The sequence below is a fragment of the Ciconia boyciana genome, chromosome 27 (genome assembly GCF_034638445.1).
Source record: "Ciconia boyciana chromosome 27, ASM3463844v1, whole genome shotgun sequence".
Classification (NCBI taxonomy): Eukaryota; Metazoa; Chordata; class Aves; order Ciconiiformes; family Ciconiidae; genus Ciconia; species Ciconia boyciana.
The window spans coordinates 3,192,732-3,209,275 of record NC_132960.1 but is presented as its reverse complement, the minus strand read 5'-3'; the positions used below and the strand labels follow the sequence as shown (position 1 = coordinate 3,209,275).

General features: G+C 60.7%; 1 protein-coding gene across 1 annotated transcript; it reads right to left on the bottom strand.

Annotated features, from left to right (window-relative positions):
- Nucleotides 1-9,089: 9,089 nt before the first annotated feature.
- On the bottom strand, nt 9,090-16,339 carry ARHGAP9 (Rho GTPase activating protein 9). Its single transcript, XM_072847282.1, has 17 exons — nt 16,243-16,339; nt 15,535-15,716; nt 14,223-14,435; nt 13,637-13,714; nt 13,319-13,429; nt 13,173-13,234; nt 12,395-12,482; nt 12,125-12,220; nt 11,661-11,759; nt 11,439-11,562; nt 11,243-11,356; nt 10,616-10,714; nt 10,457-10,534; nt 10,277-10,330; nt 10,051-10,185; nt 9,852-9,957; nt 9,090-9,519 (listed from the first exon to the last, which is right to left on the bottom strand). The coding sequence occupies exons 3-17, from the start codon at nt 14,412-14,414 to the stop codon at nt 9,339-9,341; spliced, it is 1,617 nt and encodes a 538-aa protein (XP_072703383.1). The 5' UTR covers nt 14,415-14,435; nt 15,535-15,716; nt 16,243-16,339; the 3' UTR covers nt 9,090-9,338.
- Nucleotides 16,340-16,544: the final 205 nt, after the last annotated feature.

Sequence of the window (16,544 nt, the reverse complement as noted above, 5' to 3'; positions counted from 1 at the left end):
TAAAACAAAGAAGATGTGTGGCAGCTCGACTTGTGTATGTTCCTTGTAAAAGTTCTTCCAGGAGCTTCCAACAGCTTGCACCACTAGTGGGGAAGGGAGCTTTCTCCCTCAGGAGACGGATGCTCGTGATCCCAGCTGCAAGGGACGGGGCAGGGGAATGGGGCTCGAAGGAGAAGCCCCCGATGGTCCAGCTCCAGCTTCCGCAGCCCAGGGTCGCTCAACAAAGCTCCAGTGTCGCTGGGAGCCCCAGTGTCGCAGCCCCAGGAAAGCTCTCCCGCTGGCAGAGAAGAGGAGGGAAGCAGGCCTGTCGGCAAGGCCCTGGGCCCTCTCTCATTTCCTAGGCAGTGCCGGGCAGCACAGAGGGCTTGGGGCCATCCTGGCTCGCAGGTGCCCCTTCTCACTGGAGCTGCTTCATGCGGGAGGGGGGCTTCCCTTGCGGGTCCCGCACTGGCTCTGCAAGGGTCCCCCTGGCTCTGCAAGGTGATGGGCAGGGGAGCCCTTCTTCAGGCAGGCCACATCATTGGGCAGTGTGTGTCTGAGCAGAGAGGCCAGCAGGAACACAGCTCAGAGGGACCGAGGACAGCCTCTCTGGCTACACGCCCAGCTCCCTCTTCTCCAGGCCCAGCACCCTGCCTTGCAGTAAGGGCAGGGCTTTTCCCAGCAGCTGCAGGAGAAGGCAGCCCTCCCAAGTGCGCTTTGGCCAAAGTACTTGGGTCAGTTCTTGGCAAGCCAACAGCACACTACTGTGTGCTAAGGTCTCCAAGTGTCTCCAGTGCACCATGGGTGGATATGCTTTTGTGTACAAGGATCTCAAAGCCATCCACGGTGCACTGGTTATCGCCATTCTTCTTTGGGCAAGGGTTCCCGTGCTTCTTCGCCAGCTTTGGGCTGAAAATGGTGCTGTGCGCGTGGGTTCTCTAGCCCTTCTTGTACCAAGGGGTTTGTCATGAGGCTCTCTGCAGTGGTCCTGTGCCACACAGGTACTCCAGGGCTGGCTGCACTGATGTGTGCGAGGACCTCCAAGTCCCATTTCTGCACAATGGGAAACTACATTACAGCTTTTGAGTGTGCCCAAGTCTTGCAGATACCGTGGGGCTGAGTGTGCTGATGTGTGTGAGGCTTTCTTGGGGCTTTCCTTGGCTGGACAGTTTTCCATGTGTCCTGAGGACACCCGAGCCTCGACAGAAAGCCAGAGGTAGGCACACTGTTGTGTGCGTTGGTTCTCAGTCCCTGTCTATTTTCCAGTGTTGGGAAATGTGTGCGGCTCTGTGTGAAGATTCCTGAGCTTTGCCAGTACCCCCAGATTGAAGATGCTGCTGACTGTGAGGATTCCTGAGCCTTGCTGTTACCCTGGGGATGGGTGCTGTGTGCCAGGGTCTCTGAGCCTTGACACTGCACCAGGTATAGCTACACTGCTGTATGTGAGGGTAGCTGAGTCTCCCTGGTGTCCCAGGGCTGGTCATGCAGCTGTGTGCAAGGGTGATCGAGCCTTGCCAGTTCCACAGAGCTGGGCACAGGGCCCACAGGGCAAGCGTTCATGATCCTCACCAGTAGCCCTGGGAAGAAAAGGCTGCTGCGTGCAAGGCTTCCTGAGCTCTGCTGGTAGGTCGGGGCTGGACATGCTGCTGTGTACATGGGTGCCTGAGCCTCACTGGTAGCTCAGGGCTCTGCAAGCTGCTGGGTGCAGGAGTCTCCAAGCTCCACTGATGCACTGGTACTGGGTAGCTGCTGTGCGCAAGGGTTCCCAGATCCCTCCAGTGCACCAGGAACAGCTACGCTGTTGCATGCACGGGTCTCTGAGCCCCACAAATGCACCAGCACAGGACCTGCTGTTGGGTGCGAGGATCCCCAGGTCTACCCGGAGCATCAGGGCTGGGTATGCTTCTGTGTGCAACGGCCATGAGCCCTGGTGGTATATGGAGCTGGGCACGCTGCTGTGTGTGAGGGTTCCCGAGCCTCACCAGTACTCCAGGGCTGGACACGCTGCTCTGTGCATTTGTACCTGAGCCCTGCCAGTACCCTAGGGCTGGGCATGCTTCAATTGGGTGAAGAGTCCTAAGTCTTGGGGTCACTATTGATCAGTCCTCATTTGCTGTTGGGTCACATGTGATGTCTCCAGGGGGACATAGCTGAGGGATTCACCATGAAGTCCAGGGGGTCCCGAGGGTGTAAGACTCACAGCACTTAGTTTGCAAGTTTGGGACTCAAGGTACTGCATGACCTTAGGGCCTGGTCCCATCACAGTCAGGTCAGGGCTTGAGAAAGACTCAGCTAACAGTCAGGGAGCAACAAGAACAGACTGTCCCAAGGTGGAGGAAGTGAATTTCAATGCAACTCCCAAGCCAATGGGCAGAGGATGTATGAGTGGGGCAGCAAATACAGGCAGCAAAACGCCTGGGGTGCTGGGGGAAGGGGTGGTAGAGACGCTTGGTACTCTCTGGGCCCTAACACCTCCCAGCTGGCCTCTATCAAATCTTTCCTCCTCTGCAGTACTGCTCACTCACAGTGGATGGCAGTCCTGATCTACTGTCCCTTTTAGGCGATGATGTAAAAATCCATTTCAATTTACCTAGTCCATCCTACTGCACCTTGTTTCACATTGCACTGAGTTGCAATTCCTTGCAAGGACTTGTGTCTTCCTGTTACAGTAGCAGCTCCATTTCTGTCTCACTAGGCTAGGTGTTTTCTCTTGTAGGATCATAGGATAATTTGAGTTGGAGGTACCTCAGGAGGTCTCTGGTCAATCCTCCTGCTCAAAGCAGGGTCAGCTACAAGATCAAGCCATTTCTCTCGTGTGCTGTTGGCTAAAACCTAATGAAGGATGGGGCTCTGAGCAACCTGTTCTAGTTGAAGATGTCCCTGCTTATTGCAGGGGGGTTGGACTAGATGACCTTTAAAGGTCCCTTCCAACCCAAACCATGCTGTGATTCTATGACATTCCTGTCCAGAGGCCATATGGTATTTATACTGAGCTAACCAGTGCTGTGTATTTCCTACATGTCTGGGATTCCTCTGTGGTGAAAGCTGTCAGACTGAAAAGGAGAGTGAAGCTGGTATACTCAATTCTTTCCCTTGAAATAGATATCATTGTCAGTCTTAGCTGGCACACCCCCACCATCTGTCATCTCACAGCCACCTGTATTGACATCTGAGCTACTAATCACAATCAGACTTCAGGTGGTTCTACTCTACTTCAGATATGTCAGGTAGATTTAGATAGAAAGTTATTCAGATGTTGTTTGTTTCCTGGAAATGACTGGAGTGGAGTCTTGTTTTGGTCTACAGTTTGCAAGAAAGCAAGTGAAGTTTTTGGAGTAAGTGATATAGGAAGTTAATTTTTTCCTATTCTGTAAAGGAGCTTGTGATTTTTCCGGTCTGCTGTTAGCATGCTGTAGGCACAGGTGGTAAAGGACAGCTGAAATAATCACCAGCAGGGCTGGGAAGCCTGAGGCTTGCTCGATTCCCCTTCTTCCTGTCTCTAAACTGCTATTGGTGGATTATAAAGCTGGCTAGCAAAACTATTGGAAAGGGCAGTATATGCTGCGGTCTCCTGATACTCCTCAAGGCTGAGCTGTTGCACAAGTCTTTCTGCACAGATTACAACAGATACCATGGAAGAAGGTAATGCCTCTGTGGGGGGTGCAGACCATACAGAGGTGGTCATTCTCCAGTTCTGTGGTTCTTCTGCAGTATAACACTAAGTTGACAGCATACCTGCCCAGATGACAAAAAAACTGTCTCTTTTCAGCTATCTTATAGGCAGTTCACTGAAGGCTGCCCAGGTCCTCTGAAGGCTGCCCAGGTCCTCTGAAGAAAACCCGATCAATTGGCTCCGCAGTGGTCCAGGTGTGCTGGTCCCAGCTGGGTATGCGTATGTCTAAAGTGGTTGGTCATATTGCACACCTGTTTCCAGGGCTAACTAGGAAAATCCCTACTGATGTCAGTATTGCAGGTTTGTCTTTAAGTTCTGGATGCTTCATTTTTTAAATGCCCTGCTAGTTGTGATGTCTTCCTACTACCAATAGCTCATATCTCAAGGCACAGTACGCACTTAGGGTGAGGTTCACTGCTAATGGTAGTGAATGTAAATCCATATTTCAAATAGTCTTCTTGATAACTCAGAATTTTTTTGGATGATTTCTTGTCAGATTTGATTAGATTGTCATTGTTTTTAACTTGTAATATAGCTCGCGAAGAGTTTGTACGAGGAGGAGGAGAAGTGTCAGCTCTGCTGTTTTCTTGCTGTTTGCTTGTGCTCACATTATCAACATCACCTTCACATGGTTTCTTTGCAGGAATCTTTTTAAGCCACTTGTCCATTTTGTGAAGGTTAGCTTAGTTAAAACTAGATAATATCATCCATAAATCCACTTAACCAGCCACAGGGACACTGCAATGTGTCAGAATCGAGTGAGCAAGCGAGGGCGGTGCTGTGAACCACTCTGCGTTGTGAGCACCCACTCTTTCTCCAGGACACCCCGCCTGTACCGCGCATGACATGGGACTGTCTGACACACAGACTGCATGAGGGTGACCGTGGTCAGCTGCATAATAAATAGAAGTACAGCTTAATTTCTTTCTTCATTTTTTTTTAGGTAAAAATTAAACAGAAGTTTTAATATTTTCTTCCCCTACTCCACTCTGGAGACAACTGCACTAAACAAATTACCAGTCTTGTTCATACTGGTGTGGGGAGTGGGTGCAGTTTAACAGCGCCCTTGCTTTGGGGAGTCCCTGTGTTCCCAGAGCAGGAGACATGAAGTTGCACAGCGCTGCTTGAGAAGACTGGGGGAACACATACAGAAGTGTAAGTGGCTGCTTTTATGGAGCTCCGGGAAACTGTCCTGACCTGTGCAGTTAACTAAATCATGGTGGTCAATGTGGCCCCTGGTTCTGTACTCCAGTTGATGCTTTTTACTTGTTTTGTGGAGTAGTAACCAGGGCCTGTGTAGCATTGCAGAAAGCTGGGGTGCTGCATTACCCCTGTGATGCGGAGGTGCTGTGCTCTGAGCGTCTCCTGCTTGCAGCAACTGATGATCGTGGCAGCTTTTGCGGTAGGGGTGAGGGTCAGGCACTGGGCTGTGGCTCATGGGCCCAGGGGAGGAAGGAGAAGAACCATTGTGGTCTCCAGTGTCTCAGCATGAGGTGAAATAGCCTGGGATGAAGATAGAGGTCTGGGTTGTCTCTCTCCCCTGCATGCATGGCCAGAGAGTGAAGACCTCTCCACCATGTCTGGATGCGAGCCCTGCCTTGATGCAGCAGGCATGGGGCAGGAGGGCCTAGGCAGGTAGGGGCCACAGGCTGCGGGCGTTTTGTCACATGTGGACAGGAAGCCTGGACAGGCGATGGCCGGACATGGGGCTGAGGTCTGCCTCGCCACAGCAGGGTCTGGTGGTGCCACTTCTGGGGGTCACAGCCAGGGGCTGTGGGGAGGTGTTTGGGGGTTCAGGAGGAGGGGCCCAGGGGTGTTGGATGTAGGTGCAGGGGAAGGGTCTGAGCAGGGGCATAGTCCCCGCACCTTAGCATGTGCTTCTGGTAGCCCCTCCAGACCTCACACAGGCAATAGCTCCCTGAGCTTTGCTTCGCCCCGCCTGCCCCCTGGCCCTGGCCCTCACACCAGCAGCACCTGCTCCCATGGCAGCCATGCCTGAGGGGCCAGCCAAGCCCTGGTGCAGCCCTGGCACCAGTGAGGGGTGAGCACGGAGCAATGCCCCACTGTACTGGTTTTGCTGGGATAGAGTTAATTTTCTTCATACTATCTTGTATGGGGCTATGTTTTGGACTTGTGATTAAAACAGTGTTGATCACACAGGGATGTGTTAGTTATGGCTGAGCAGTGCTTGCACAGCGTCAAGGCCTTTTCTGCTTCTCACACCGCCCCATCAACAAGTAGGCTGGGGGTGCACAAGAAGTTGGGAGGGGACACAGCTGGGACAGCTGACCCCAACTGACCAAAGGGATATCCCAGACCATAGAACGTTGTGCTCAATAATAAAAATCTGGGAGAGAAAAGTTTGCTGGGGCTGCCATTGCTCAGGGACTGACTAGGCATCAGCTGGCTGGTGGTGAGCAATTGTTTCTTTTTTTTTGCATCACTTGTTTTTCTTGGTTTTGTTTTTCATTGTTTGTTTCTTCCTTTCTTCTTTCTTTTTTCTTTCTTCTTATTACACTGTCTTTATCTCAACCCATGAGTCTCTGCACTGTTACCCTTCCGATTCTCTCCATCCCACTGGATGGGGGTGTGAGCAAGTGGCTGGGCGGTGCTTAGCTGCCTACAGGGTTAACCCACAACACCCACATCCCAGGGGACTGGCTGGTTGGGGTGCCATGCCTGCCTGCAGCAACCCACTCTCAGGGGGTCCCTGCTGCTGTCCCTTGAGCCCCCAGTCCTGTTCACTTGAGGAAACTGAAGCACAGGCTGGGGGTGCATTCCCTCTCCCACCCATATATCCTTGGATTCCAGGCATCTGGGTTATATCTCGGTGTCCTGCGGATCCCCTCCAGCTGGGGTGGATAGAGGGAGCTGTGGCCCCCTCCCACCTGGGGCCTGCAAGCAGCTCAGGGGGGACTGAGGAGCCAGGGGTGGGGGCACTGCAGGCTTCGCTCCTGCTGCGGGCAGGTCTGGTCTGGGTGTAGATGCCCACAGGGCTGTGCTCCATGCCGGTACCGTGGGTACCACTCTGCACCTGTTCTTAAATCCTTACTGGGGTGGGGGCTATGGCAGGGGGTTTTGCCCTCAGTATGAGGAGGGCTGTGGGAAGCAGAGGTTGGGGGGGGGGCACAACTTATCCAAGCATTGCACAGTGGGAGACCCCTGGGACCCCCCCGTCGTATGTGATGGAGTCCGTGTGATGCCAGGGCACAGCATACACAGGCCAGTTATGCAGGGGGAAGATCTGTGGGGTGGCGTCACCCCCCCCAGACCCCACACAATGCACCCCAACTGCAGGGGGGATCAGACACCTCTCTGACACCAGTCTCTGTGGCTGCCTGGTGTGGGCGAGAGCAGTTGGTCTCCCAAGAGGGAACTCGCACTTTGGGGCCTGTGGGGAGAGCAGGCACTTGTGCGAGGGTGTATGTGCAAGAGCACGCATGCAAGACTGCATGTGTGCAAGGGTGCATGTGCAAGGCAGCATGTGCAGACGAGGCAGCAGGAGTGGGGGCATGCATGCACACGTGCCTGCACCAAGCAGCATGGGAATGCGTGTGTGGGCACACCTGGGTCTGCACTTATACCGGGGAGCAGGCGTGCACACAGGCGTGCACACCAGACGTGTGTGAGCAGGGCACTAGGGCACATTTGCATGTGTGTCCTTGAGTGTGCCTGGGGGGGGCAAGGGTCTTATGAGTGCACTGGGGGCTCCCAACCTCTTTCACACCCCTTTGCCATACCCAGTGTTCCAGGCTATCCCCATCCCAAGGTCTAAGTCCCTGGGTGCCCTTTGCCAGCAGGGTGGGGTCCCCTGGTGGTGGGGGCCGCTGGCCTCAGGCATTTTCTCACCTGCAGAAGGGGAGTCTGGGGCAGGCAAGGGCTGGATACAGGAGTTGAGCTCTACCCGTGCTCTCTGTCACCTGGAAGGATCCAGGGGTGCTCCTCCCTGGGATGAGGGTGAGGGGAGCACAGGGAGGAGGTATTGGGGGTTGCCCAGGGGTTTAGGTGCTGGGGATTCGGGCTGTCTGTCCATCTGTACCATCACCACCTCTGACCACCTGGTTCCTTCTCCTGCTCCAGCTCTGGCTCCTGACAATGCCACTGAGAATGGGCCAAGCCAGGTCATGGTCCTCCCAGCACCCTGAATTGTCCTGGGCAGAGCCCTGCTCTCAGGACCCCAGGTCTATGAGGAAGGAGTGCCTGGGAGCTCCCTGCCCAGCCAGGTATGCCAGGGGGTGCAGGGCTAGGGGAGCTGTGTGGGGGTTGGAGGGGGCCCTGAGCTGCTGTCTCATTGCGGGGGCGGGGGAAGACGGAGTGGTGCTTCCCCTGTGCCTGGTGTGGGAAAAACCTTCAAGTCCTGGCAACATCTGCACATCCACAGTGGTGAGCCCACATGACCCCACCCCCGTACCACGCATCCATCACCTCTGTACCCTCCCTTCCATCACGCTGAGCCTGTCTGAGCCTCATAGCATGAAGCCCCCCATTCCCTAAAAAGCCCCATCCCCTACACACTTTGCTGCCCCTGGGCCACCCCGCAGCCCCCTGCCCGGTGCCTCTGAACCACTCTCCCCCAGGCAAGCAGCCCTACTGCTGTGCTGGATGCCAGAAATGCTTCTCCCACTCCAGCTCCTACAGCACCCATCTGCGCACCTGCTGGCGACTCCTGGGACACCCTCCACCCTCTGGGACCCCTGGATCCCCCTCGGCATCCCCCTCGGCATAAATGGGTCCTTCCCAGATCCCGACAAACCTCTGGATCAGTCCCTGCCCAAAGCAGGACTGGTGTCTCCCTGAGAGCCCCCCAGAATCCAGCTGTGCCCCCTAAGGGCCCTGTGCCTCCCAAGTCTCCTGTGTCCCCCCTTCTGCCCCTTCTTGCCTGGAGCTCTTGGGCCCCTGCCTGTCCTCCATCTCCTGCCTGCCCTGGGCCAAGAACAGATCCAGTGGACACTGCTGCCTGGGAACTGGGAGTGCCTGGTGCAACTGGTGAGCAGGGGTCTGGGGGCACCGGGAGAATGCAGAAGCAGTGGTGGCACTGGTGTCCTGGGGGGCACACTGGGATGGGAACCGGGGAACTGGGGGGCACAGGGAGGCCCAAGGGGATGGTGACCCTGACGGGGTGCCGTGACAGCTCCCATATCCACTGACCGTTGCATCCTGCAGGCAAGAGTCCTGGTGGTGACAGCCACCCTGGGGTCCGCAGGGGCTGGTGGTGGCTGCAGCAGGGTGCAGGCACCCCAGGGCACACCCCAGAGAGACCCCCAGCCGTGGTATGGCCAGATCCTGCCCTGGCACTGGCTGTGCCAGCAGAGCTGCGGGCCTTTCCTGGGGGCAGGGTGTCTGATGGCGACGGATATGTATTTAATGAACAGCGGAAATAAATCAGCACTGTAATGACCTTGGCGAGGTGTACAGGGCATAGCAGGGGGTAGGGTGAAGGGCATTTGGGGGCTGCCATATGCCTGGATTACAACATTCTCTGGGGAGGCGGTGGGAGGTGGGTGGCTCTCAGTGCCACAGACTGCCCCCCCCAGCCCTGGTCAGAGCAGGAGGTGCTGGCGGTCCCGGGGAAGGTGCCCGTCTACTGCAGAATCGAAGGTACATGGGGCAGGGAGGACTGGGGGGGGTAGGACGGGGCACTGGCAGCCAGAGAACCCATGCCTGATTTGGTGGCGGGGGGCCAGGCTCAGGGGGGTGTGGGGAAGATGCGGTCAAAGTGTGCCAGTAGCAGCTCCACGGCCTGGTTCTGGTGAGCCATGCCTGCTGCCAGGCTGCCCGGCTCCCGCTCCGGCCGCAGCAGCGTTGGCCCAAACACGATGCCGATGTTCTGGCGTGTCATGCGGTTGACATCTACCCGCTCCATCACCCTGGGGATGCACAGGGTTGGGGGGTAGTCCCATGCATCCCATCCAGCCCTTGGTCCTCCCTGCATCACCCTGGCTTTGTACAGGGGTGGGGCAGTCCCATGCACCACATCCAGCCCTGGTCCTTCCTCCATCACCCCAGGGAGTCCATGTGCCAGGGCTCCATCACTCTGGCAGGCCCTAATCCTGTCCCCCGTCCCCCCTCCGGCATACCAGGGCCACCTGATGCCCCCCCCCCCCAACTACCCCATAATACCCCATAGCCCATCCATCTGTGGGGCAGCTCTAACCCCACCTCACAGCCACCCCCAGCCCAGGAGCAGCCCTCCCCTTACCGGCAGAGGTGAGCCAAGAGGTAACGCAGGGTGGCATAGTTGGCGGGGGGCAGGCTCTGCACCAGCTCAGCCACCCGCTCCACCTGCTCCTGGGGGTCTGGCAGCTCTGGGAGGAAGCCACAGCGGTCAGACATAGTGGCCCCTCCCAGCACCCATATCCTGGGGACACCCATGGGGAGCACTACAGGGAAGCACTTACTGATAGCTTCAATGAAGGGGTCGAAGAGCCCGTAGGGCACTAGGGGCTCGGGCAGCTCCCGGAAGAAGAGCTTGAGGGCGCCGGTCACCACGTGGACATCGCTCCACTCGGGGTCTGCCAGGCTGAGCCGCTCCTCTGGGAGGAACGGGGGAAGTCAGCTTGCGCCTGAACCCCCCAAAGCCCCAGCACTGCCAAGGCTACCCCTTCCCCAGCCGCCCCAGCTGACCTTGGCACAGCTGCTCGGGGAAGACATAGCGCCCATCCGAAGTCACGGCTCGCTCTGTGGGGATGAAGGAGGGTTCATGGGGGGAGAAGCCGCCTTCCTCCATCCCTGGGCATGCGCTCCAACACAGTTCTCCTGTCCCCTCCCCAGCACCCCCATCCTGTGCCCCGCAGGTTCCCTCACCCCGGTCCACAGCAAAACGCAGCTTCTGGATCACAGACAGGTTCCCGTTGACCCGGTAGATCCCATCAACGTCAAGGCCTGGGGACAATGAGGGGGGTGAGACATGGTGGGGGAAGTCCATGCCAGCTGAGGGAGCCATGCCGGCTGGGAGGACCCTACCTCTCTCCTCGACAGCCTCCACGCAGAGCCGGACGAAGCGGGGCACAGTAGTGTTCTCCCGCTGGCACAGGGCGTCCAGGCGGCACCCAAACACCTGGTCTGAGAGAGGGCAGCACTGGGGCAAACTGGGATGGGGGAGCACTGGGACTCCGCAGGGGGGCAAATGGGACCCGGGGGGCAGGGATACAGGGACCAGGAGGGAATGCTGGGGACCGAGGAGGGCAGTGGTGAGGGAGGGACACCAGGACTGGGAGAGGACACTGGGACCAGGAACATACACTGGACTGGAGGGAGACTGGGATCAGTGGGTGCAGAGGGTCTGAGGGGGGGGATTCTGGGCCTGGGGGGGGAGGACAGACACTGCGGTCGGGGGGGGACAGGGACCAGGAGGGGATGCTGGGACTTGGGAGGTACACTGGGACCAATGGGTGCACAAGGACGCAGGGCAGGAACACTGGGCGGGGGGCACTGGGACCCACTGGGGACAGGCAGTCAAGGCTCAATAGAGCACTCTGGTACCCTCTTCCTCTCCCACTTTGGGGGCAGAGGGAGGATGTGGGAGGGTTTGGGGGGGTCCCAAGCGCATGGTGGGACTTGGGGGCAGGTCCCACAGCTGGGTAGCCCCACCTCGAATGAGCCCCTTCTCCTGCAGGCTCTGGAGCGGGGGCCGCTTGACGATGAAGCGCTTCAGCTTGCTCTTCACCCGTTTCTTCTCCGAGGCGTCAGGAGCGTGGGGGGCACCTGGGGGCACAGTGGGCCCAGGGTGCAGTCACAGTCATGCCAGCCCTGAGGCCTGCTTCCACCGCTCGCCCCCCAACCCTACCTGGAGGCCCGGCCCCCTCAGTGACCCGCAGTGCCTCATCCTCATCCCCGCTGAGCTCCACCGGGTCCCCAATGTGCCCCTGGTGCAGCCACCCCACAGGAACGTCCACAGGGTTCTCCAGGTCCTGGCAGGAGGGAGTGGTGGTGGACAGGGCCAGTTGGGGATGCCAACAGGGCTGGGAGTAGCCATGGGGCAACCTGTGCCCCACTTCCAGGCACTCACCAGACGGTGGATGACCCCCCGGATGGCCCGGGCCCACTGCTGGATGGTGGCCTCTTGGTCTGACTGCAGCAGGAACTCGTTACCCGTCACAGTGCGGAGCTGGGGGGGGGGAGAGGGCAGCAGGATGGGTGGGGGGACAGGGACCCCCAGGGACCCCTATAGAGGCCAGGAGGACCCAGGCACTCCAGGGGTGCCCTGCTCCCCCCCCCAATGGGGGGCTCTGGGAGCATCCCTCACCCAGTAGGGGTCCCTATGCACCCCCATGCCCCAGGGGAGTATACAAGTGGCACCCCTTTGTCCCATTTTGAGAGTTCTGTACATGCTCGACTGCGAGGTCCCCTTCTCCATGGGCTGTATTTAGGGGATCCTTGTGATGCCTGGACTGTTACGCAGAGCCCCATGTCCCCTGGGCTGTGCAGTTGAGGCATCCCCACATCCCCAGCCTGGGGTCCCACCCTACTCACGTGGATGACGTTCTTCTTGCTGGAGAGGTCACGGGCCCACTCCAGGGCAGCCCCCCGCAAGTCCACGCTGCTCTCGGGGCGGCTGCTGGCAGGGCACTGAGGGGGCACCGAGTGTCACGGGTGTCCCCTTCAGTGCCCCCCTTGTGTCTCCACAGCACCCTGTATTCCTCCACAGCCATCTCTCCCCACTGCCCCCACTGTCCCCCCAATACCTCCCAATGCTCCGGCACTCCCCCACTGTCCCAGCCCACCCCTGTGCCCCCCACTCACCCAGGCAGTGGGTGCCGGCCCCTTGGGCTCCTTGTAGAAGATGAGGCTGTTCCCGGCCAGCACCACCCAGGAGACCCCCCAGCTCTTCCTGGAGACAGCAGGTGAGGGGCACCCGCAACCCCTCTCCAGACAGGGCTGGGCGCAGGCTTGGGTGCCCCGTACCGCAGCAGAGCCCCACACAGGCCCCAGGCACCATTTGGGCAACGGCAGCACCCCAGATCCACCCCCTCACCCCCAGCCTGGCACAGCCAAAACTGCCTTTGTGTGCCAGGGACATCACTTGTCTGGAGCCCCTCAGCTGTGAAGAGCCGTGGGCCAGGTTGGCATGGCCCCACAGGCTGGAATGCCCTCCCCCAGCTGGCACAGTCTCCCTGGCATAAACTCCCCTCCCCCCCCAGGCTGGCATGGCCCCCTCAGCTTGGCAGAAACCCTCTGCTCAAGTGGGGACCCCACCCCAAACCTGGCAGGGATCCCCAGAGTGGCAGAGACCCCCTGCTTCAATATGGACCTCCCCAAATCTGGCAGAGCCCCCTGCACCAGGACCGCCCCCCCCGGGGACCCCAACCTGGCACAGCCCCTGCACCAGCACCCACCCCCCGGGACCCCAGCCTGGCACAGGCCCCTGCAACAGAACCTCCACCCGGGGACCCCAGCCTGGCACAGCCCCATGCACCAGCACCCTCCCCCCCCAGGAACCCAGCCTGGCACAGCCCCCTGCAACAGAACCCCCCACCAGGACCCCAGCCTGGCACAGCCCCGGCCCCACCCCGGCCCCCACCTGAGCTTCCTTCCCCCCTCAGCGATCTTGGTCCTGTTGAGCTGCCCGGCCTTCTGCACCTCCTGCAAGGACAGGGTCAGTGCTGCCCCTGGCCCTCCCAGTGCCCCTCGGCCCCCCCAGCACCGCCCGGCCCTGGGGTAACTCACAGTGGGCAGGGTGGGGGTGCAGGGTGTGGGCTGGGCTGGGGCCAGGGAGGGCTGGGGGGTGGCTGCCCGGTCCTCCAGGCTGTGGTGGGCAAGGGTCAGACCGTGGCTCACCTGCAGTGGGGCGACAGTGTGGGGGGTGCAGCCTGGGCCCTCCCTGGTGCCCCCCCATATCTTTCCCAGTGCCCCCTGTTATCCATCCATACCTTGACCACCTCCTGTGCCACTCAGTGCCCCCCATCCTCCCTCCTCTCCATCTCCCTCCCACCCTGCCCCCTCCCTGTGCCTCTGCCCCCCGCCACCCCCTGTCCCCCAGCTCACGGTGCCACAGGGGACCCCGGCATCCCTGGAGCTCCAGCGTGCCGTGGTCCTGGGGGGCTCAGCAGGGGGGGTCAGGCCCTGCAAGGGACACAAGGGACATGGATCAGCCTCAGGGGATGGCATGGCCAGGACCCCCAGGACTGGGCCCCCCACAGCAATTAATGCTGGCACCAATTGCCAGCAGCCCAGCAGGGCTGTGCCAGGGACAAGGGGGGGGCAGTGAGGGGGACCTGGAGGGCACTGGGGAAGTCAGAGGGGGCAGGGGTGGGACCACATGGAGGGGGTGGGAGGGAAGATATTGGGGAGGCAATTCGGGAGAATCGAGGAGTCAAGGGGTCCACTGTGGGGGGCAAAAGGGGGGGGGCATGAGGAGGATATAGTGCACATTAGGGGACACAGGGGCATGATGCATGGGCATCGGTGGGGACACATGCGGGTGCATGGGGAGTATGGGGGACAGTGGGAGGGATGATGGTGGGGAAGTGGGAGGACATGGGGGGGCAGGGAGGGATGGGGGTGTGTAGACCCAGCTGGCAGGGAGGCTGGCAGGGCCCCATTACTCCCCCCTGCTGCCCTCCATGCCCACCACCTCCCGGTGCCGCCGGGGGGGTTTCCAGGAGGTCGTGCCCGTCTGGGGGTTGTAGAAGAAGCAGCGACCGGTGCTGGGGTCCAGGTGACGCTCCCAAGCCCCCAAAACCTGGAGGGGGGGCCCAGCCGGCACACGGGGCTCAGCCTGTCCCCCCACCCGCTGCAGCTCCTCAAGGTTGCAGTAGATCATGGTGGCTCCCAGGGCAGGCACCTGGGGGGACAGATCCTAAACTGGGGGGGGGCACATGGACAACACCCGTAACGTACCCCCAGCCCCATGCTGTGCCTCCTATGCCCTGCCCCCAGCCTCATCCCCTGCCCAGTCCCAGCCGTGCCCCCAGCAGTGTCCCCTTGGCCTGCCCCTCCAGACTCCACCAGTGCCCCCTTGCCCTGCCCCCCAGCTCCCCCCCAGCAGTATCCCCCTGCCCTGCCCCACAGCCACCCCAGCAGTGCCCCCTGCCCTGCCCCCAGTCCCCCCAGACCCCAGCAGTGCCCCTTGCCCACCCCCCCCAGTGCCCCCAGCAGTGCCCCCTTGCCCTGCCCCCAGCCCCCGCATTCCCCGGTGACCTGCCCAGCCCGGATCAGAGTTTTGCAATCGCTTCCCCGGAGCCGTTTGCTGACTCCCCCTCGGCCCCTCCCGCAGCCGCGGCCCCCCACGGTGCTCCCCCGGCCCGGGCCCGGCGCCCCGCTCCCACCTGCCGCCCGCGGTCGCGCAGCACCAGCCCCCCTTGGTCCCCCCGCGACCCCGCTGCCGGCGGCCGGCCCCCGGCCCCCTCACTTCCTCCGTTGCCCCACGGCGACGAGGAAGCGGCGGCAGCGAGGGCGGGGTTGGAGGGTGCTGGGGTGCAGGGGGGTGGGGGTGTGTAGGGAGTGGAGCAGGGGTGCGAAGTTGGGGGGTGCAGGGGGTGAAGGTAGGCAAAGCAGGGGTGCGCGGTTGGGGGTGCAGGTAGGCGATGCAGGGGGGCGGGGTTGGGGCGCAGGTGGGCGAGGCTGGGGGTGCAGTTGGGCAATGCAGGAGGTGAGATTGGGGGTGCGAGGAGTACAGGTAGGCGATGCAGGAGATGAGGTTGCGGGGTGCAGGGGTTGCACATAGGCGATGCAGGGGGGCAGGGTTGGGGCACAGGTGGGCGAGGCTGGGGGTGCAGGGGCTGGAGGGAGGGGATGCAGGTTGGAGATGCAGGGTGTGGGTTGAGGGAAGGACGGTGCAAAGGCTGGGGGGTATGCATGGATAGGGAGCACCAGCAAGGCTGCAGGGGCAACAGGGCTGGGGTCACAGGGTGTCCTCTGCGGGCCACCTGGCCCCCACTCACCCCAGTGCCCTGGGACTGGCACTGTGGCAGGGCTGGGGGGGGAGCAGGCAGGCCCCTCTCTGCCAGCTGGCTGGTGCTGATGCAGCGGCCCACGGGGCGGGTGGGGGTCAGCCTGGCCTCCTGGGGGGGGGGCTGGGATGGGCCACACAGGTCCTCCAGTGAGCGGTACTGCCGTGGTAGGCCTGGGGGAAGAGAGAACAGTACCCACCAACCCAAAATGATGCTCCGGTTTGGAGGTGGGGGGCAGAGACCCCACCCCTGGGCCCCAACCCTGTTTTCCTCAGTGTCCCCCTGCCTCCGGTATGCCCAGCCCCATGTCCCCAGTGTCTCCCAGTGCCTGCAGCCCTGTGCCCCTTCCACCTCCTGCACTCCCAGCCCTTTGGCTCCCATCATCCTTCACGGGTGTCTCCCAGCTCTGTGCCCTCAATAGGTCCTCCAGCGTTATCCCCCCAGTGCCCCTTTATCCTGCGCCCTTCATGCCCCCAGCCCCAATCTTCCCCCAGCCTTGTGTACCCAGACCCACAGCCCGGGACTCCCAGTGGTGTGTCCCCCCAGCCCTGTATTCCAAGTGTCCCCTCATCCTATGCCCCTAATGCCCCCAACCCTTTGCTCCCACCTCAGTGCCCCATGGCTCCATTCTCCCGGTGTCCTGCCATCCTGTGTCTCCTTGCCCCATAGCCCCAGCCCTGTGCCCCCTGCCCCACTCACTCGTGCCCACAGGCTGGCTGGGCAGCGTGCTCTGTCTCCCAGTGTCGCCAGGGTCCAGCTCGGCCACGTAGGTAGCAGGGACGAAGAAGGGCCGAGCCCAGCGGGGCTCACTGGCCCGTCTCACCTGCCACCAGTCCTCGTTGGCTTTGTGGAGCAGCAGGAACTGCTCGCCAGCAGCCATGGCCACATGCCGCCCATCCTCAGCACGGTATGTGTAGTTGTAGAGGGCACGGAGCACCACAGCTCGCTCGGCACGCCGCCACCGCCGCCCCTCCAGCCGCCATCGCCCTGCCAGCATCCTC